Below are 20,571 nucleotides of genomic sequence, written 5' to 3' on the forward strand. Positions count from 1 at the left end.
CTCCAGTCATTGCCGTTATTTTGCAATTCTTTCTCGGTGGGTGGGGCTGCAGTTCTGTACAGTAATGACATCACATGTTGGGAACAAAAACAACGTTTAGAGGTAAAATAAGACTTGAAGACTTTAACATGTGGCCCACACTTAAGTCAGACCCACACAAGTGAAACTGTCACAGGCAGAGGGAAGCAGTTGATGAGGCTTGTCAGCAGCACGTCGACTCTGTAACATCAGACAGGATCTGATGATGACTAAAGTCCAGAGGAAGTCGACACTCGTCCAGAATGTCAAAGATGAACACAACCTGCACATTCCTGCTTAAGTTTCAATAAAAGAAGTGATGAACAAGTTCCAACAAGCTGTACTGTTTCCCTTTCAGCACATTCAGCTCTCTGAAAGTGAATGGAAATGTGAACTGTATGTTCTGGTTCACTTTGTCTGCAGTTATTCTGCAACACTTTCTCCATGGGCGAGGATGCGATTCTGTATACAATAACATAACACAGTTGGAATAAAAACAAAGTTGAGAGGTGAAATAAGACTTTAAACAACATTTAGATGTGAAGGTGTGAACATGTGGCCTACATTTAAGACATTAAATGTCCCACACAAGAGCTAAACGGTGTTGACAAGAAGCACCAGTCACATAAGTCATTTCAGTCACACAGTTACAAAGAAAATGTCTTTATTTTGATTCCATTTGGTTACAAAGAAAAAAATATCGAAAATATTCTTCATTACATATTTTTAAATGTTTTCTCATTTGATTTTTTTTCAAATTAGTACATTTCTGCTCACCAGGTCTCATCTTCTATTTGTTATTAGTAAGTACTCAGTTTAAAAAACCAAGCTTCTCGTACAGGAGTAGGTCGGTAGCTGCCTAATTGTTTCCATCTTCTCTGCTTTAATAAAAGCAAAATGCCAATAAAAAACAGGGGAGTTTGTAGAAAGATGATGTGAATTAAGTGAACAAACTGAACCAGGTCTGTTTCACAAGAGACTCATTTGATGCTTCATCACAGACGGACAGAAACCAAAGAGTCTATTTTGATGAGGATGTTCGGGAGTCTCACAGTCTGAGAACAACATGTCAGTCCAAAAAACTTGATTTACAGGAAATCAGGATTCATTTCAGGAAACCGTCGTCCAACTCGTCCTCAGCAGCCTGTTCCTCTGCCCACAACTTTCAGCTCCTGGCTGCTCTCGTTCTGGAGAAACGAGCAGTGAACTGCAGATATATCAGCCATGTTTGATCCCCCTCGTGAAGTACAGGTTCAGGCTCCTGTGGCGGCTCGTCTCCATTGATTGGCTCATCTTGGTGATTCGTCCTTTCAACTGTCCATCACCTGCAAGATGAGAAAGAAGAGCAGTGGTAGTTTCACGTCTCTTGTGCAGGTTTTGTGTCTATTTGTGGAAGTTTTTAGTGAATTTGTGGAGGTTTGAGTATATTTGTGAAGGTTTGTGTATTTGTGGAGGTTTTGTGTCGATTTGTGGAAGTTTTTAGTGAATTAATGGAAATTTTTAATGAATTTGTATAAGTTTTTTGTGGATTTGTGGAGGTTTGCGTGTATTTGTGGAGGTTTTGTGTATATTTGTGGAAGTTTTTAGTGAATTTATGGAAATTTTTAGTGAATTTGTTAAAGTTTTTCTGGATTTGTGGAGGTTTGAGTGTATTTGTGGAGGTTTTGTGTATGTTTGTGGAAGTTTTAGTGAATTTATGGACATTTTGTGTATTTGTGGAGGTTTTGTGTATATTTGTGGAAGTTTTAGTGAATTTATGGAAATTTTTTGTGAATTTATGGACGTTTTGTGTATTTGTGGAGGTTTGAGTGTATTTGTGGAGGTTTTGTGTATATTTGTGGAAGTTTTTAGTGAATTTATGGAAATTTTTTGTGAATTTGTTTAAGTTTTTTCTGGATTTGTGGAGGTTTGAGTGTATTTGTGGAGGTTTTGTGTATATTTGTGGAAGTTTTAGTGAATTTATGGACTTTTTGTGTATTTGTGGAGGTTTGAGTGTATTTGTGGAGGTTTTGTGTCTATTTGTAGAAGTTTTTTGTGAATTTATGGAAATTTTTAGTGAATTTGTTTAAGTTTTTTCTGGATTTGTGGAGGTTTGAGTGTATTTGTGGAGGTTTTGTGTATATTTGTGGAAGTTTTAGTGAATTTATGGACGTTTTGTGGATTTGTGGAGGTTTGACTGTATTTGTGGAGGTACTGTGTATATTTGTGGAAGTTTTTAGTGAATTTAAGGAAATTTTTAGTGAATTTGTTAAAGTTTTTTGTGGAGGTTTGAGTATATTTGAGAATGTTTTGTGTATTTGTGGAGGTTTTGTTTGTATTTGTGGAAGTTTTTAGCCTTTTTTGGGAGGTTTTGAGTGTGTCTGTAAAAAGCAGTTAACACGTGTAAACACTGAAAGCCACAACATTATAACAGTGACAGGTGAAATAAATAACATGGATGATTTTGTTCCAATGTCATGTTCGGCTGTGAAACTATGGGTCCCAGCATTCGTGTGGATGTCTCTTTGACAAACACCAGTCACCCAAACACAGCTGCAGACCAAGTACACCCTCTCATGGCAGCAGCACTCCTTGGTGGCAGTGCGCCCCCTGCAGGACAACGCGCCTGCAACGCTGCAAAAACTGCTCAGGAACGACCCGAGGAACGCGGGAAAGAGCTCAAGGTGTCAACATGACCTCCAGATTCCCCAGATCTCAATCCAGCTGAGCTTCCACTGGATGCAGTCAGAGCCAAGACCGATCCATGGGGGCCCCAACATGGATTGGAGTTGGTTCTGGCGCATCCAGCAGATGCTCAGCTGAAGTGGGATCTGGACAATGAGGAGACCAGTTTGAGGCCTTGGGTTCTTTGCCATGAGGGGGTGCAGTTGGTTTGAACGGTGTTTGGGTGGCTGTGTTTGTCAAAGAGAATCCACAGAAATGACAGAACTCAAAGTTTCCCAGCAGAACATTTGATTGTAACAAGATGATCAATGCTCACTTCACTTGTCAGTTGTTTTAATGTTTCAACTGAACAGTGTATATATATATATATATATATATATATATATATATATATATATATATATATATATATATATATATATGTTAAATAATTTTCATATTTTGCATAAATTTAGTTTTAACTATATTATTCATACTTTCACAGTACTTTGTCTGACAGCTTTAGTTACTAGTTACTTTGTCGATTCATATCAATATTAAACATTTGCTGATGAAACATGATATATTATTATAGATTAAGTTAATCAGCATTAAAAGCAGAAAGTTGAGATCTTAGAGAGGCCATGTGAGACAAGCCAGTGTCCTGCATTATGGAGGACAATTATTAATTAATTGATATATTGCATGATGCCGGCATACTTATAAAGCAATTCTGTACAGAGACAGCTGCTTTTTGAGTCTCATTCTCAGGTCGTCAAATAACGCACTTTGTGAGCTATTAACAGGACTCATAGAGAGTCAAGTTGTTAACAGTGAGAAGACATGTATTTTCAATTACATTTTATTTCAAGATACATTTTTTATATACATTTTTTGTGATTATCCAGTGGCTGTAAAAACTCTCCTTGAATCCTATGGGTTTTGAGGTGGGACTTAAGTCTGGTCTGGTTGGTCAGTTCACACAAGCCTGACCACAAACAACTGGATTGCTATTACTGAACTTTGGTGCCTGGAACTCTACAGTGGCGAACTGGCTATTGTAGCTTACGGCACTCAACATTGTTTAGCTAACAATGTTAGCCTGAAAAGCTTCATACCACGACGTTTTCGCCAGCAGAACAACAACTTCCGAGGGTTCATAAAGCTCATCAAGCACTCTCTGAGCACACAGTTGCGCACTCAAGTGCAGATGTACAAGAACTAAAAACAAACCTTCAATACACTCCGAAGGGTGCAAAATAACTAACAACCGCTCAAGCTGTTTGTAGCTATCAGTTCACAAGACAACTCCAAAGGGTTCATAAAGCTTATCAAGCACTCTCTGAGCACACAGTTGCGCGCTCAAGTGCACATGTACAAGAACTAAAAACAAACCTTCAATACACTCCGAAGGGTGCAAAATAACTAACAACCGCTCAAGCTGTTTGTAGCTATCAGTTCACAAGACAACAACTCCAAAGACTTCATAAAGCTTATCAAGCACTCTCTGACCACACAGTTGCGCGCTCAAGTGCACATGTACAAGAACTAAAAACAAACCTTCAATACACTCAGAAGTACTCAGACAAATTAACAACCACTCAAAGTATCTGTAGCTATCATTTCACTACATCTCTACCATTAACATGACAACAACAACAACAACAACTGCTTCCAAAGAAAAAATGTCACCACAACACATTCAGATCGTTATCAGTGGTCTGCTGGGCATTAAGGCCGAGGGCCCTGTAACAGCTTTGTAATGATCTCTGCTTGGTGTTATCAAGCAGGATGCTGTTGCACACAGTTGCAAAGAAAATGAATTCCTGCAATTGTTTTCATTTAGTTTTATCACAGAGGTTCAACATTATCTTCAAGCAAAGGCATCGCGCCCATACACACTGAACTCGCGAGGGAAATCGTCATGGACAGTTGAGGGCAGAGATCCAAGCCGCTTTAGTGGCGTCAGGCTAGCTTCTACCGTGGCCCTGAGCATGTCCCTAGCCAGGCCGAGGCCCAAGCTAAACACGCACACTATGTGCACGCTTCTACCATACCATAGGTGTCTGAACATGAGGGACCTGTAAGTTGGCGGGATCGCACGAGGGCTCGTAAGATACGCTATTACCAATACCAGCAACTGATCAAAGGCCTGACTACTGCCATTCATGGAAAACACTGCTTACAGCTCCGATGGACTGCACTCGGGCATTTGCCATTGAAGATAGCTGAAGTCTGGCCAAGTTAAACTATAAATTACAATAACACCAGGTAAGCCTGGCAGACCACTAACAACAGGACTGCTCTTACTGAACTTTTGTCCCCAGAAAGCTCTACACCACAAGGCCTCCAAAACAACACGTCTCAGCTCAGTTCTGCTGGTGTCGTAGCTCTCAATCCGCTGCACTTCTACCATGAATAAGAATGCTACTGCTAACAAACCTTACACAAGCCACCAAAAATTAACATGTCTCCGGTCATTCTGCTGGTGTTTACAGCTCAGTTTGCTGCACCTCTACCATGAATGTGACCACAAGAACCGCTTCTAAACCAAAAACTTCACCACCACACAGCTGCACGTCAGAAACTGAATAGGATCCTTATTAGTGGCCTGCTAGGGGAATACGCCGAGGCTAATGTTAGTGTTGAATCTACATAAATGAAGCTGTCCATTTAAATGTAAAAGTCCCAGCTCAAAACCAACAGGGTTCAAAGGAAGTACAAGTATTTCAAACAGGTTTTGCTTTATCAAATCAAATCAGGTCAATCAGATTTTGATTTACTGAGAGGAAATATAGACATATAGATATTTTAGACATATATAGAGTATTTAACATGTGTATACACTGAGAGTCATATCATTATAACAGTGACAGGTGAAATAAATAACATGGATGATTTTGTTCCAATGTCATGTTCGGCTGTGAAACTATGGGTCCCAGCATTCGTGTGGATGTCTCTTTGACAAACTCCAGTCACCCAAACACAGCTGCAGACCAAGTACACCCTCTCGTGGCAGCAGCACTCCTTGGTGGCAGTGCGCCCCCTGCAGGACAACGCGCCTGCAACGCTGCAAAAACTGCTCAGGAACGACCCGAGGAACGTGGGAAAGAGCTCAAGGTGTCAACATGACCTCCAGATTCCCCAGATCTCAATCCAGCTGAGCTTCCACTGGATGCAGTCAGAGCCAAGACCGATCCATGGGGGCCCCAACATGGATTGGAGTTGGTTCTGGCGCATCCAGCAGATGCTCAGCTGAAGTGGGATCTGAACAATGAGAAGACCAGTTTGAGGCCTTGGGTTCTTTGCCATGAGGGGGTGCAGTTGGTTTGAACGGTGTTTGGGTGGCTGTGTTTGTCAAAGCGAATCCACAGAAATGACAGAACTCAAAGTTTCCCAGCAGAACATTTGATTGTAACAAGATGATCAATGCTCACTTCACTTGTCAGTTGTTTTAATGTTGTGGCTGAACAGTGGAGATATACATGTTAAATAAAATATAATTATATAATTCATAATATATATAAATGCAGGTGTTCGTTAAACTGAAACAATGCCAGCTGGCTACAATATCGCACTTAGTAAATATTAAAATACTATGACTTCCTTCTTTTATTCCCCATTGAACTAACCTGTACATTGCTTGCTTGCAAATTTGTTTGCCTTTTTAATTAGCTTTTTTAAAGACAAACAGAAAAAGAGGGAGAGAGACTAGTGTCCCAACAGTGACACTGTCATGGCTTCTGCCAACCCAAACTGTCGGTATTCAACGACCTGTGAATGAGACTCGACTATCCTCTAAAATCATTTACTGATCATAGAGTATTAATGAGCAGAAATTGACAAAACTCACACTTTCTGCCTCTAATTTTTGCACCTATATTGCACTGACCTGGTTGGACCAGGTGTGTCTCCTCTCTGGGTCTGATCACCATACAGGTAAGAGCTGTTCCACCTGAAGCTGAAGACAAGTCCCACTGTTCACCTGGAGAGAGGAGGAGGCACTTTAGTATAACATGATGACTACATGCATACATGTATGTGTGTATACACATATTCTTATTGTAAGCAGAAAAAAGATGTATGGACAGATTATAGACACATATGGCAAAATGGGATTTCTTACAGGATTATCATTTCATAATAAAGAATGATATAGCGGTCTGTGACCATGTGCATGACATCACCTCAGGAGTCTCACATCACTCTGCACTATAAAATCTACTTTCATCTGATTTAATAAATGTGTTTTTTAAAGGTAAAACAAATGTAAACCAAATGTAATAAGTTCTGAGAACATTAAGAGCTTTATACACGAGTAATATGATTTCAAAGTCTATCTTTTGACACACAGTGCAGTGAATGCAGTAACACATTAAACCAAAACTGAGACAAACACACTGAATACATGCTGTGCAGCTACAATGAGGCTGCTTATTTTGCCTGTTAGCTAACTGTGCTGTACTCAGATATTCAGCTGTAAAGATGATAGTATTAACAAGCTAACATTACACAGCACGATAATGGCGTCATGCTAACACACTCCAACAGACACACACCTTAGCTAACATGCAAACCCGTCTGTAAAAACACAACGATGAAATGACCCAGACGTCTTTATAAGCTCATTATAGTGTCAGTAGCCCGTTAATAAAGCAGCTGAGCCGCTGGTAACATGTTTCCAAACCTTGCATTGCATCTCCAACAAATTTAAACTCAGCTAGCTAACATAACCACTGACTTAAACTGACCAGTAAACGTTAGCTAACCAGCTTTCATGCCGTTTAAAATAATACATAAATAAATAATACTTCAAGCCGAATTTAACGAAACTAGCGACTTGTTCTGAGACAGTGACCCAAATTTACTTAACTGTGCAGTGTTCATGTAATAAACACCGCAGATATAAAACGGCCAAAATCACAATGGAGTTTGGTGCATTGGGCAAAACATACAGTCCGCGGCGCGTTTAAATGGATGTAATTACAGAATTATGTTCAAGCCGAATTTATCTCAACACTAAACAGTTACACGAGACGTCTACAGTTTCGTGTTCAGAGTTATTTCAGAAACATTTGAGGCAAAAACAAATCTGACCAACATGAGAGGGAGGCTGGCTCCATTTTAACCGGCACTAGGCTGAGACAACATGGAGGTTACTTTGCAATGTGGAGCTCTTTGATATAAAGGAACATCACCTGGGCTAATCACCTGAGATCTATACAACTCCCACACAGACATGAACACACCTGAACTGAGCAGGTAAGCACACACATAAAGCAGATTCGTACAGAAGAGTTTACTGACCGTATTCGTGTCCTCAGAGTAGAGCCGCTGGAACCAGAGTGACGATCCAACAGCTATTTAAATACACATCTACAGTTTTGGAGGGAAATCCACTAATTTCACGCGGGAAACGAGCGAGACCGCCCCTTTTCGGCGCGCTCCACCTGCATTCGTCAGAAAGTCTGTGGGCGGGACTCATTGTGTTTATTCATCCAGTGTGAACTCATAATGGTGTTTAGCTCAGGTGGCAGAGCAGGATGTGAATGGAGGCTTTGCTTCTGCTCTGGGTTTGAGTCCCGCCATGGATCCTTAATTAGGGCCCGAGCAGGGAACCTGCCAGGACCCTATTGTTTTTGAAGCGATTCTTTATTAGGGCCCGAGCAGGGAACCTGCAACAAAATTCCTGCATATTGTGTTGAAAGCAGACAATCTTGCACATCTAAACAAAATACGGTCTGATTATCACGTAAATGTTCGTAATTGTGTTCCATGGACTGATGAGGCTCTGTGTAAAATTTGGTGCAAATCGGCCTATAGATGGCGATCTGGTCGCAGTCTGATTAGTTTGAATGGAAAGTAAATGGGAAAATCTTAAAATCCTCTTCAAAACTCATCGACTTTCAGATACCATTCCACCTTTTAAAGAGTGAGAAGACCTTGAACTGTTGGGCATGTATTCAGTTTTTAAAAATCTCTTACGGTTTCCAAATCATCACAGTTTTAGTTTTACGGATTTTTAGGCCTTCTTCTGATTTTATAATGGGTGTGTATTGCGTGAGCTAGAGTGCGTGACATCATCGCCAGAGTGTAGAGCAGCTGGAAGAACTGGAGAAAAAATTCTCTTCAGCTACTGGACGATGATACTTTCAGCTTCTTCCCGAAACTATTTCATTGCATCATGCCTCATGTGGACATTTTCGTCAGCCAGCTCCAGAAGCGGACCGTCATCTCAGTCTTTGTCTGGGGAATCGTGCAGCAGTACACGCTCTTTTTTCTGTCTTCAGCGTGCATTACTTAATACCAGCGGGAGCAGGGCACCAAATTATAAAGAAACGGCTTCTTCGAGGCGTTGCGTGCGGAAGCCTTGACGGCAGCATGCCCCGAGGTGCGTGGACTGCGAGGGCCCGACCAACGCTGCTCGCAGCTTTAATTATTATTATTATTATTATTATTATTATTATTATTATTATTATTATTATTGGTGTTGTTGTTGCGTCCTATATTGTGTCCTATAAGATTCTACACGCATATGAACTTAATTGTCAACAGATTATCAAAATCCTACCAATAAGAGAGTTTTTAAAAAGTTGTAATATTTCCATCATCTGCTCCAGCTCATCGTCCAGGTTCTCACCCTTCACAGTCAAATAAAAGGAAAACTGGAACAGCAGTGAGATATTGTTAGGCTGAGTAAAAACAGGCTATTGAAGGAGACAGGCCCCATTATTAAACATACGTGTTGTGCTCTGTTCTGATATTAAACATATATTCTATATTTCTACCACAGGGGGGCACTGTTGTGGAGGGCAGGTCGCGGTTAAGGTGTAAGCAGAGAGGTCAGAGTGCAACAGGATGGCGACTACTAAACGTAGGATACCACGTTGCTACTGAGAACTACTTTATATTAGAAGTTGTTGAATTAAAAGGTAATTTTTTCATGATTCCAGCCTCTCAACATTGTTGAGCTGACACCACAACGGGCTTAACAATAGTGATCAGAACAAATATCCGTACGCCTTTATTATCAGCAAAGATCGTGTAGTAGTTGGCTTTTATCATTTGATAATCATCTCTGGTTGAATCCCTTCATTACAGAGGCTTTATTTCGAAAGTAACCACCGGAAGTGTAGGTATTTTGTCGCGTGTATTGTAAGATTCATTTGTTGTTTAAAGCAAGCAATCACACGAAGTTGTATTTCTATTGATAAAACATGGATGCATCTTGATGTACATTGATCACACGTGTGTGTGTGTGTGTGTGTGTGTGTGTGTGTGTGTGTGTGTGTGTGTGTGTGTGTGTATGTATATATATATATATATATATATATATATATATATATATATATATATGCTCACTAACTCACAGTTGTGATTTTCAAGTTTGTGATTTATTTTGAAAGTATTTAGCGGAAGTATATAATCATTATCGTTGACTCGAGCTTGACGATACCTAAGATGATGCAGTTCTCCAATTTGACCACAAGATGGCAGTGAAGACTCTAAATACAAGGCCACCCAGCGTAAACACAGACACAACAACTGACACAGCAGCGCCGACACCGAACAGTGTCCGAAGGTACGTCGATTGCTGCTCAGTGATATTTATCGATCCCTAGACTGGTTTACCATCCTTGGAATGCTGTGCTGCTGTTACGCTGCTGATATTCCACAGACACACGACGCTATGTGCCGCTTGAGACTTGTAATGCCATTATAAAGTACTAACACGCTAACGACAAAGTTAGCTAACATGGCAAATGTTAGCTCAGCCACCGTAGTCAGTCTGACTAATCGATAGCAGAAACTTTGAGCCAACCAGCCAAACAGTACTAACGGACAGGTTTTCTTTAGTAGGAGAACAAAATAATAAAACATTTCCTTAAAAAAATCTACATCGCGGAATATTAATTGAATATAAAAACATACACTTCCGGTGGGTACTTGTAAAATAAAACCTCTGTAATGCAGGGATTAACCCAGAAATTAATATCAAATGATTATATCAATTGTTCTCTCGTGGTCACAGTTAAAGCCCAATCCTACACAATCTTTACTGAGAATAAAGGAGAATTCCGGTTTGTTATTCCGGTGACCAAATTAGAATCAAAGGTTTGCTGCAAGTTTTACAGTCGCCGTGACGCTGTGTTGCCTGTGTTCAGGGTCGTCACTGCCATCTTGTGGCCATATTGGAGAACTGCATCATCTTAGATACCGTCAAGGTAGAGTCAACGATAATGATTGATACTTCCGCTAAATACTTTCAAAATAAATCACAAACGCTATAAGTATATATATTTTGATTTATAATTTCGCTACTCGGAAACTAGTAGGTATCTCAACAAACAAACAATTAAACACAAAAATGTGTGTAACGTGTGTATATATATTTATATTTATGTTGTCATTGGTTATTTACCAGACAACATTATTCAGAAAAGAGCTGAATGTATGTGTGTGTTTTTCCTGACACTTGAGAATGGGACAGCGTGGGATTTGGACCGAGGCCTGAGGGAGGGTTTCATGTATCTTTTCTAAATGCTTTGCCAAAGGAAGAAGAAGCCTTTAAGTCTAAGCTGCTGCTCTACTCACCTTGTCACCCCTATTGAGAGGTAATCCCACAAATGCAATAACAAAGCTCTTCATGGAGGTAAATAGATCTTTTTCTTTGACAAGTCTTTCTGTTATAACACTGTGCAGGTTAATAGTAAAGTTATAATTAAGATGCAGCCATTATCATTACCAATTAACTGTTATTATTAAAAGTGACCTTTGTGTCGCCTGACTGAGCACCAAAACATTCTTATATATTGTTCAGATGGGTGTGACCATACCTTTTGTCTCGTGTTTGAATGCATGTTCTTGAAATTTGAACTCAGTGTTCAATGTTATGCGGGTACAAAGCCTCTATTATGTGGTCTGTGCTAACAAACATACATCATGTTCTGGTTACATTAATTCACATCACAAGAGAATATATGTTATATAGATGTTACATTCATGCTGGTCATGTTGTATACGTATATGCAACATATGTCAATAAGTTTCGTTTGTTAGGCCATCGTTGCTCTTTAGCCTCTCGTTTGTTTCTGTCACACTGTGTACCAGAGCGATGGTGGTCATTTAGGACATTCGATACCTTGTGTAGGTAGTATTACAGAACTGGGCGTTTCCTTCATGCTGGGAGAGAACACACGTGAGCCACCGCCTCACATGATGTTCTGTCACAATTTCTACCACTTTGTACCCAGATGATTCCATTAAATATCCTGTTTATTGGTTATTTCTATTATAAAATGCGTGAATCCTACTTCTACTCCTTATTCTGATCAAGATGAAGACATTAAACATAAAAACAGCAAGATCTCCTTTTAAACGTGTTCCCTGTTCAGGAAAAAGGATTCAGAACATTTGTCAATAAAAAGAATTCCGTTTTATATTTTTCCATTGTGACTTCAGAGAACAGTTTTTAAGCATGAATAGAACCTCTATCATACTGCTGTTTCTTACCTGCGTGTTTCCTAATGCAGTCATTATGTGCACATTCATCCCCCTGCACAGAAACACAGAGCATCACTGGTATTTTTAAGCTCTGTATAATGTTGTCAAGAGTCAGTAAAAACATATGAACATCGCTATCTCAACCAAAAATGAGCACAAAGGTAGCATTTGTTGCAGTTCTGGTTTTCTCTTCTTCTACTTCACACAGATGTCATTGGTTGAAGCGGTTACAAAACATGTTTATAACACATTTGGTAAAACGTGTCTGTTTGTGTCTGAATTGTTCCCACTTTCTTGTCTCTGCTTTGGGTTCCCATTGGTCAGATCACTGCATTGTCTGGTTTGTGTTATGAGTTCAGGGAGTGGCCAGTTTGCCTTTCATAACCAGAGCTGGAATAAATAGTCCCTTTGGACTGAACTGCGAAGATACAATTTACGGATGCAGGGGAACCAAACTGCTGCCATGATGTAAGTACAATTCCACTGTCCAGATTGTCCCAGATGAAATCATTGAATAGAAATGTTTTGGTGTATGAACTCAACTTAAAATATCTCCTTTTCACTGAATGAACAAAAATGTCTTAAGTGCTGAGTGAAAGTATTCTATATTTGTGTTTTAGGATGTATCTTTCAGGGTTTGTTGGCTTTCTGCTGGTGCTGACAGCTGAGGCCAGAGTTGGGTAAGAAAACGGAATCTAGGATCATGTTTAATACATTTCAACAAAAAAAAAAAGAATCCAATGAAGTTTGAAGTTATTAGAAAACTGGAAGCACTGTTACTTCCACAAGTCAAATTGGAAAATGACCAGTCAACTCATAGATCGACTGATCGGTAAATAAGGAATTGAGGATAGTCGTCACATTTTCTCTCAGATCTTGGTATAGATGACATTAATGTCAGCATGTGTTGCTTTTCGGTAAGACTTTCTGCTCTGATTTCACAGAAACTCTTCTGAGTTAGCGTTCTGTACTGAAACAGAACAATGTCTGGTGTTCGACCCGGTTTGTAAGACTCCACAGTATGAGGTGAGAGAAAACTTTTCACATTTCAGGGCTAAGAAACTTTCATAAAGCTCACTCCCCCGTGTTTGTTCTTGTCCTTCAGGTCCGTCACTATGGATCTGCAAAATGGGTCACAACTGAGGAGACGCACTACATCATGGAGTTTGCCTCAATGAAAGCTTTCAGACGACTGTTTAAATACATCACTGGTGACAATGCGGATGGTGTGTTTGCATGTTTATCCACTCGTTCATTCATGTGTTTATTGCTTATTGAAACAAGTAGTTCCATTTAGATCAAATGATTCTTTTCAAAAGAAATGCACTGTAAACTGACCAACACAGAACATCAGAGCACAATGCACATAGATGATACAGTGTTTCAGCCTTACAGAAAAGAATTAAGAGCAGCACACAAAAATGTGAAAAAGAAATGAGAGGTTTAACTTGCAAATAGTTCTGCAGCTCCATCCGTTTGTAAGGAACATATTATTTAAACCCATTTCCTTTGGCCTCTGTTTGACCATGTGGTAGAGCTAAACTTAAAATGTCTTTTGACTCAACAATATAATTACTGTATTTAGTTGTGATCAGAGTACAAAGATAGTTTGGCGGTTTTATTGGACATTCAGAAGATTTTTTATGTGTTTCCTTTTTGTGACATCTAAAAAAAAAAAAATCCAATACTTTCTCAATGTTTACCTTCAGGAAAGAAAGTTGAAATGACATCTCCTGTTCTTATGAAAATGCCGGATGACAAGAGATTTTGGCAAACGGGTGTCTACAAAATGGGTTTCTTGCTGCCAGCTGAACATCAGAAGAATCCCCCCAATCCCACTGATGAGGCGGTAAGTTTCTCTGACGTAGCACCTTCCCCGAGTCCTTACTGACATGATGTTGTTTGAATTAATTCCACCTACAGCTCTGGCAGATAATTAATCTTTGCTGACTGGCAGGTGAGCATCGTTACCTTGCCAGCTATGAAGGTGTATGTAAAGACCTATGGAGGATGGATGACTTCATTTTCTGACAAAAACAACGCCAACAGTCTGTCCTCGGCTCTGGACTTAGTCGGTGCAAAGTACAAAAAGGACTTCCATTACGCTGCTGGATACAACAGGTGAACAAATCAGCATTATTTTCTCTGTGATAATCAAACAGAAACAACCCAATCTGTAGAATAAATGGTGGCAATGTGCATCTCTGCAAATCATGGATATGTTAAAACTTTATTTTTTTTATTTACCTGCTTCTGTGGCTACAAACCAAAAATAATGAAATGCCATCTCAATCATTCTCTGGCAGAAGTCAGCACATATAGATGTAATGTGAAATTGATATCGATACATATTGTACAAATGTTGATATAGATCTGTATGTGTGTCACGTTCAAAAAGTATCTGCAGTTTGCAGAAACTAGTGAAAATAGTGAAACTTTATTCTGCAGCTGAGCTGAAAGAAAAACACTAAAGTGTGTGTGTGTGTGTGTGTGTGCTTGCACTCCTTGCAGTCCGATGACATGGTTTAACAGGCACAATGAGGTGTGGTACGTCGTTGAGGACGAGCCGGAGTGTTCCACCAGCAGTGAGGAGGATATGGACATGTCTCCCTTCGCTTAAACGCTGTGAGCCCCGAACAACGACAGCTTACAGCAGACGGCGTATGTGGAAGGATGCTGTGGCTGCACACTGCTTCAAGACATTATGTGCCATAATAATCTGCCAGTGAGAGCACATATTTTGGAAATGTAATGAATGTTCTAGACAAGGCACTGCTGGTGACAATGATTTTACACTAGCTTCTTTTTCTGTTGTTTTCAATAAAGTTACCCTTTTGCATTATTTTCTTGAGTTTTTTTTTTTTTTTCTTTTTCTGAACCAATCAAAGTGTCTGCAGAAGACAATTCAGGCTCAATCCAGTTTAAAACTGTGGTTTTTCACCACCAGGTGGCACAACAAAGCTCGAGAATACCATTACTCAGGGATTAAACACACCATTTACAGCTAATGTGCAGGTGTCATAACCATCCACCTTTGAACTGGCCTGTTGTCTGACGTCACTGTGAGCTTCATGAAAGCGGTCTGTATCATTTGGGCGGTGAGGTTGCACCTTATTATCTAAAGTAACTGGGAATGTGGAGCAATGCAATATTGTTTATAATGAATAATACATTTCCTTATTTTACTATTCTTGATCAAATTATTTAAGTTGATGAATAGTTGATATTAAATTTAGCGATGAAAAGTACAGTTTTAATAATGTTCTTCCATATTCTGCTACTTTGTACTTCCACTCCATTACATTTTGGAGAAAATGATATATATCAGTTATTATTTCTTATCTCTTTGTAAACTGATGATCAGTTTGAATATTAAATAGCTCATATTTATTCTGCATTCAGCTGAATACAGGTTGAAAGGGATTTATAAACTATATTGTCTGGTTTTTATTTACATATTACATTTCACACAGTAGGTTGTAAGATTTTACGTGAAGACACATTATCAGTTTATGAAATGCTTTTCTAAAGATGAAACCAGTGACTGTTTAAACTTGTTGGCCCTTGACCCCCTCACTGAACATTTCAGATGTCTCAGATGATTTAATTTGAATTTATCTTCAAGGACCAAGGAGGAAAATCTCCTGATGTCATATATATAATATCATCACAGAGGCCACTTATTTTACTTTGATACTTAAAGTATATTTTGCTGATCATACTTCTGCACGTTAATTTAAGAAATATTTTACATTAAGCACTCTTACTGGTACTGGAGTATTTGTATATTATTGTGCTGGTATGTTACCTCCACAACTGCATAAATTAATAATAATAATAATGCTCAGATTTTATTTATAACTCAAGGAATTAACATGAAAAGTGAGTGCATGTAGTTTTGACTGTGACTATCTGCACTCCGCGGTGAATCCTTATCTTATCAGCTGAGTACCAAGATGGCTCCACGATACTGGAGTGATTTCACTACAGTAACTCTCGAGCAGGTGGAGATCTGACTGTCTCTCATGGACGGTCTGCTGACTGGCTGGGTAGGAGTGCCAGTCAGGAGAGGTTTTATGACACTCCCTGCAGATCGAAGTCCACCTGCGGGCCTCGAACAACCATCAGTCCACCGGGGCTGTTGGGCCTTCCTGCCGGCCTTTCTGTGACTCTCCTGCTGCGTCTGTCTGCTGTCCTGGTCTTTGCAACAATGAAGATCCTGCTGGACTGAATGTGAAGCTCACGTCTCATCAGCCAGAATGGACTTACCTGGTTATCACCCACAGCAGCCCCAGCCTCTTGTCCACCATCCTGGAAACTTCCCAGAGGATCTGTTGACTTTGGAAGGATCATCAACATGTGAGTGCAAGATAGATAGTCAGAAAATTCCACTGAATGGTACCATTTGAATTTTCACAGTGGTATAAGGTTAAAAATGCTTGAGTGACTGTATCTTAGAAGAACAGCGTCTGAATATGTCTATCAGACATGACAGAGATCACTTCCATGTGGAAGACCACATTTCAGCTACAGACATTAAAGGCATAAAAGTGGTTCCCTGTTACAGATTTTTCATTTGGAAGACTGGTTCATGTGGATGTCATAACCGATGATCTCTAAAAATTATGTAAGGTTCATATCTGTGATATGAACTGAGTGATAAGGTACTGTCTGCACTATGTGTCTGACCATTCTCTCAACAGCTGAGCAATAAACCTCATTATGACACAGTTACATGTCAGCACTCAACCAGAGTATTCTGCAGTGCCATGAATCAGCACTGAGAATATCTCCGTTTACAGTCCAGACATATTAACTAGAATGGCACTCAGTAGAGCGCATACCTCCGCCAAGACCCAACAGCCTGCTTTTATTTTTTATAAAAATGTTTAATTTTATTTGTTCTCACTCCAGCTACCTAAATATGCCTAATTTTCCCCCATCAATATCTACAAAAATTTCAAATGATATTCCCCTTGATCCGGATCTCCAGCAAAGGTTAACAGGAGCTTTCCTGGGTTGAGATTCATCTTCCATTCAGGTTTTATGGTAATCTGTTCAGCAGTTTTTGTGTAATCCTGCTGACAAAGAAAACAATCAACCAACATACAAAAACATAACCTGCTTGGCGGAGTTAATGAAGAATCTTCATTGTGTGACTCGAGACATTACCTGTACTAATGCCAGACTGGAATGTTGTATTGTCTTATTGTTGGTTTTACTGTCAGATACACTCATTATTCCCAACAAAACAAATACAATATGGTGGAAAGTCTCCTCGCTTTTGGCAATTCTGTATTTTACTCAAGAAAATAAGAAAAAATGGGGAGTGTCTTCAGCAGCATGCTACATCATCACAACACTCTCCATTGAAAAGCACCTTGTGCCACTCAAGTTGACTCTCAAGTGATTGACATCAAACCAACAGTTTGAGCAGACTCGAGTCCACATTGTCATTATGTACATTTACCAATTAATGTTAATAGTGGTGTTGTTCTCCAGCTCAGGAGTTAAAGACGGATCCAGACAGCAGACCAGAGTCAGAGGAGAGTTGTCCTGTCTGTGGAGACAAAGTGTCAGGATACCACTATGGACTGCTCACCTGTGAAAGCTGCAAGGTAAGATGGTTTGGAAAGTCAACGAAAAAGAATGTATCCTGTATCATTAGTTGCTTTGGTGTGACAGTATACACCAAATGGAACAAAGATGTGTCATATCTGTATCCAAAATGATGCATATTGTATGTTTAAGTTGTAACCCCAGAGTGTCGTATCTGCAGAAAAGAAAGCAAAAGTTTAACAGTCTCTTTTTCTTTCTTTGTTTCTGTCGCTCTCTCTCTCCCCAGGGCTTCTTTAAACGCTCCGTTCAGAATAACAAGCATTACACCTGTGCGGAACAACAGAGCTGCCCCATGAACCTTTCACAGAGGAAACGCTGTCCGTACTGCCGCTTCCAAAAGTGTTTGGCTGTAGGCATGAAGAGAGAAGGTACAGCACACCATACATAAGCATAAAATGACCCGATTGTATATGACCCTGTAATGACCCAGATTACATATGACCCTGCAATGACCCAGTTTATATATGACCCTGTAATGACACAGATTATACGCGATGCCTTTGTATTGCGAAGCTAATCTGAGCCCAAAAAATGCAGGAGGTATGTTATCAGTATCATGGACTAAAATGTCTGACATGTGATAGTAAAACCTTGATCATATGTTTCATGCTCTGTCAACAGCAGTGAGAGCAGATCGTATGAGAGGTGGCAGGAATAAATTCGGCCCTCTGTACCGGCGGGACAGGCAGATGAAACAGCAAAAAATTACCCACCAGCCAAACACTGCTCCCTGCAGGATTAAGATGGAAACTACACAAACACACTGGCCCACAGCTCCAAATGACCTTCACCTACTGAGCAGTCACACAAGTGCCTCATTGTCCTCTGATGCTTTCCATCAGCCCCACATGTATCCCTCTGGAATTGGACAGGCAGGTGCGTCCATGCCTCTGGACTGCACTGTGAACGCAGACAGGATGCTCACTCCTCCATCCCTGTCCTACCCTGGACTGTACCACCGCACCTTCCCTGGATACTTACAGGACAAAGGAGAAATGGCTTGCAGCTACAGCCCCATTCCTTCAAACTACCCGCTCTACCCAACTCCGAACAATTCATTTCATTCACCAAGAAGCACACCAGCATCATCCCCCTGCTCAACACCAAGCTCCTCTGCCCCTCTCTCCCAGGCTCCCAGCACAACCTCAGAACCCCTGTCATCGCCCAACTTCCTAAGTCAGCTCCTGGAGGGGGAGCAGGACGAGAGCCAGCTGTGTGCAAAGGTCGTCGCCAGCCTGCAGAGAGAGCAGGCCAGCCGCGGTAAACACGACCGCCTAAATACATTCAGCATCATGTGCAAAATGGCTGACCAGACTCTGTTTGGCCTTGTGGAGTGTGCCAGGAACAGTGTGCTTTTCAAGGAGCTTAAGGTAGTGAATCATAAATTATAAAGTTAAATAAGCCCTCTCACCAGAGTGGAAATCTCTAATTAGTTTTGCAAGCAGACCATCAGCATTTAATCTTTGTTGTGATTACTGGAGGTCAAAGGTCACAGCTTGACATTTTCAACTACATCAGATGCATTTGTTACACTTCCCACAGGTGGAGGACCAGATGGTGCTGCTGCAGAGCTGCTGGAGCGAGCTTCTGGTCCTGGATCACCTCTGTAGACAGGTGACCTATGGCAAAGAAGGCTGCATATATCTGGTCACTGGACAACAGGTAGAGTTTGTATTTTATGATCACCACAAAATGTCTGCTGCACTTTGGTTTGCACAGAAACTTTGATCACCTCCTTTTTCTCTTCCTGGTGCAGATTGAGGTGTCAACCGTCATCTCTCAGGCAGGACAGACACTGAGTGGCCTCGTCTCAAGGACCCAGGACCTGGTGTCCAAACTGAAGACGCTCCAGTTGGACAGACACGAGTTTGTCTGTCTCAAATACTTGGTGCTATTCAACCCCGGTTAGTTGTTTCTTTTCATATTTCTGTCATGCATGGAACTTCTGTCAGTGTTGAGCATGTATACATGTATGTATTGTGTGCTGATGATGAATATGCCATTCATCGTCTTCCTGATCCAGATGTGAAGTCAGTGCAGGGCCGCAGGCAGGTGGAGCAGACTCAAGAGAGGGTGAACAGGGCCCTGATGGAGCACACCCAACAGAGTCATCCAGGACACTCAGACAAGTTTGGCCAGCTGTTGCTCCGGCTGCCAGAAGTGCGCAGCATTAGCTTGCAGGTTGAGGAGTATTTGTACCAGCGCCATCTTCAAGGAGATTTACCCTGCAACTCTTTACTCACTGAGATGCTGCACACCAAGCACAGCTGAGAAGAACCCATCGTATCACGAGAGTGGCTACTGTGAATTTCTGTCCCTCCATTTTGGCCCTAATTGTACTATCTTCTTCTGCTGATTGTTGCAAATAGTAAACAGGCGCACTATCATGTGAGGGAGAAAATGTCATCTAGGAATCTAAATGAAGGGGAACATTTACTAAACCTACGTCATGCTTCGCCCAAGTTCACATTATTAACAGTATTACCGCCTCCAAGCAGCTCAGCAAATGTTTTTGGTTTTTTTTCTGCCAGTATTGAGATCCAAGTACTACCATGATGTTTTTTTAGTCAAACAGAAATAGATTAACTGTGTAAAGGAAGAAAGAAAAATGCATCATTGAATAATAAAACTTTTTTGATATGCCTGTGTGCTCAAAACCCATGACTGAATTCACTAAGGTGTGTATCAACACACCAATATGATATCATAATTGTGATATGAGACTAATTATCATCCTAGATCTTGAATATTAGCAAAAGGCAGCCTAACAGCAGAACAATGTAAATT

General features: G+C 40.5%; 2 protein-coding genes across 11 annotated transcripts; both read left to right on the plus strand.

Moving 5' to 3' along the window:
• Positions 1-9,542: 9,542 nt before the first annotated feature.
• Positions 9,543-15,007, plus strand: soul5 (heme-binding protein soul5). Of its 10 annotated transcripts, none has more exons than XM_037090252.1 (9): positions 9,543-9,593; positions 11,217-11,276; positions 12,525-12,633; positions 12,786-12,845; positions 13,110-13,191; positions 13,271-13,391; positions 13,875-14,014; positions 14,123-14,286; positions 14,677-15,007. In XM_037090252.1, the coding sequence occupies exons 3-9, from the start codon at positions 12,605-12,607 to the stop codon at positions 14,783-14,785; spliced, it is 705 nt and encodes a 234-aa protein (XP_036946147.1). In that variant the 5' UTR covers positions 9,543-9,593; positions 11,217-11,276; positions 12,525-12,604; the 3' UTR covers positions 14,786-15,007. The 10 variants fall into 10 exon arrangements, with proteins under 10 accessions (XP_036946147.1, XP_036946151.1, XP_036946141.1 ...); XM_037090248.1 differs by lacking the exon at positions 9,543-9,593 and adding an exon at positions 10,163-10,243; XM_037090247.1 differs by lacking the exon at positions 9,543-9,593 and adding an exon at positions 10,221-10,243 and having other exon boundaries at positions 11,143-11,276.
• A 1,251-nt stretch (positions 15,008-16,258) lies between these two features.
• nr5a5 (nuclear receptor subfamily 5, group A, member 5) lies at positions 16,259-20,424 on the plus strand. The gene is made up of 7 exons (XM_037088533.1): positions 16,259-16,524; positions 17,668-17,783; positions 18,011-18,152; positions 18,406-19,154; positions 19,327-19,446; positions 19,541-19,688; positions 19,808-20,424. The coding sequence occupies exons 1-7, from the start codon at positions 16,425-16,427 to the stop codon at positions 20,053-20,055; spliced, it is 1,623 nt and encodes a 540-aa protein (XP_036944428.1). The 5' UTR covers positions 16,259-16,424; the 3' UTR covers positions 20,056-20,424.
• Positions 20,425-20,571: the final 147 nt, after the last annotated feature.

This window comes from Acanthopagrus latus, chromosome 23 (assembly GCF_904848185.1).
Source record: "Acanthopagrus latus isolate v.2019 chromosome 23, fAcaLat1.1, whole genome shotgun sequence".
NCBI lineage: Eukaryota > Metazoa > Chordata > Actinopteri > Spariformes > Sparidae > Acanthopagrus > Acanthopagrus latus.

Bases quoted from the DNA above. Each gene is read 5' to 3' on its own strand.
- nr5a5 (XM_037088533.1), top strand. From the start codon at position 16,425: ATGGACTTACCTGGTTATCACCCACAGCAGCCCCAGCCTCTTGTCCAC. The intron at 16,525-17,667 runs GTGAGTGCAAGA...GTTGTTCTCCAG, and splicing joins TTTGGAAGGATCATCAACAT to CTCAGGAGTTAAAGACGGAT. The intron at 19,155-19,326 runs GTAGTGAATCAT...CACTTCCCACAG, and splicing joins TGCTTTTCAAGGAGCTTAAG to GTGGAGGACCAGATGGTGCT.
- soul5 (XM_037090252.1), top strand. From the start codon at position 12,605: ATGCAGGGGAACCAAACTGCTGCCATGAT. The intron at 13,392-13,874 runs GTGTGTTTGCAT...GTTTACCTTCAG, and splicing joins CACTGGTGACAATGCGGATG to GAAAGAAAGTTGAAATGACA. The intron at 14,015-14,122 runs GTAAGTTTCTCT...GCTGACTGGCAG, and splicing joins CCAATCCCACTGATGAGGCG to GTGAGCATCGTTACCTTGCC.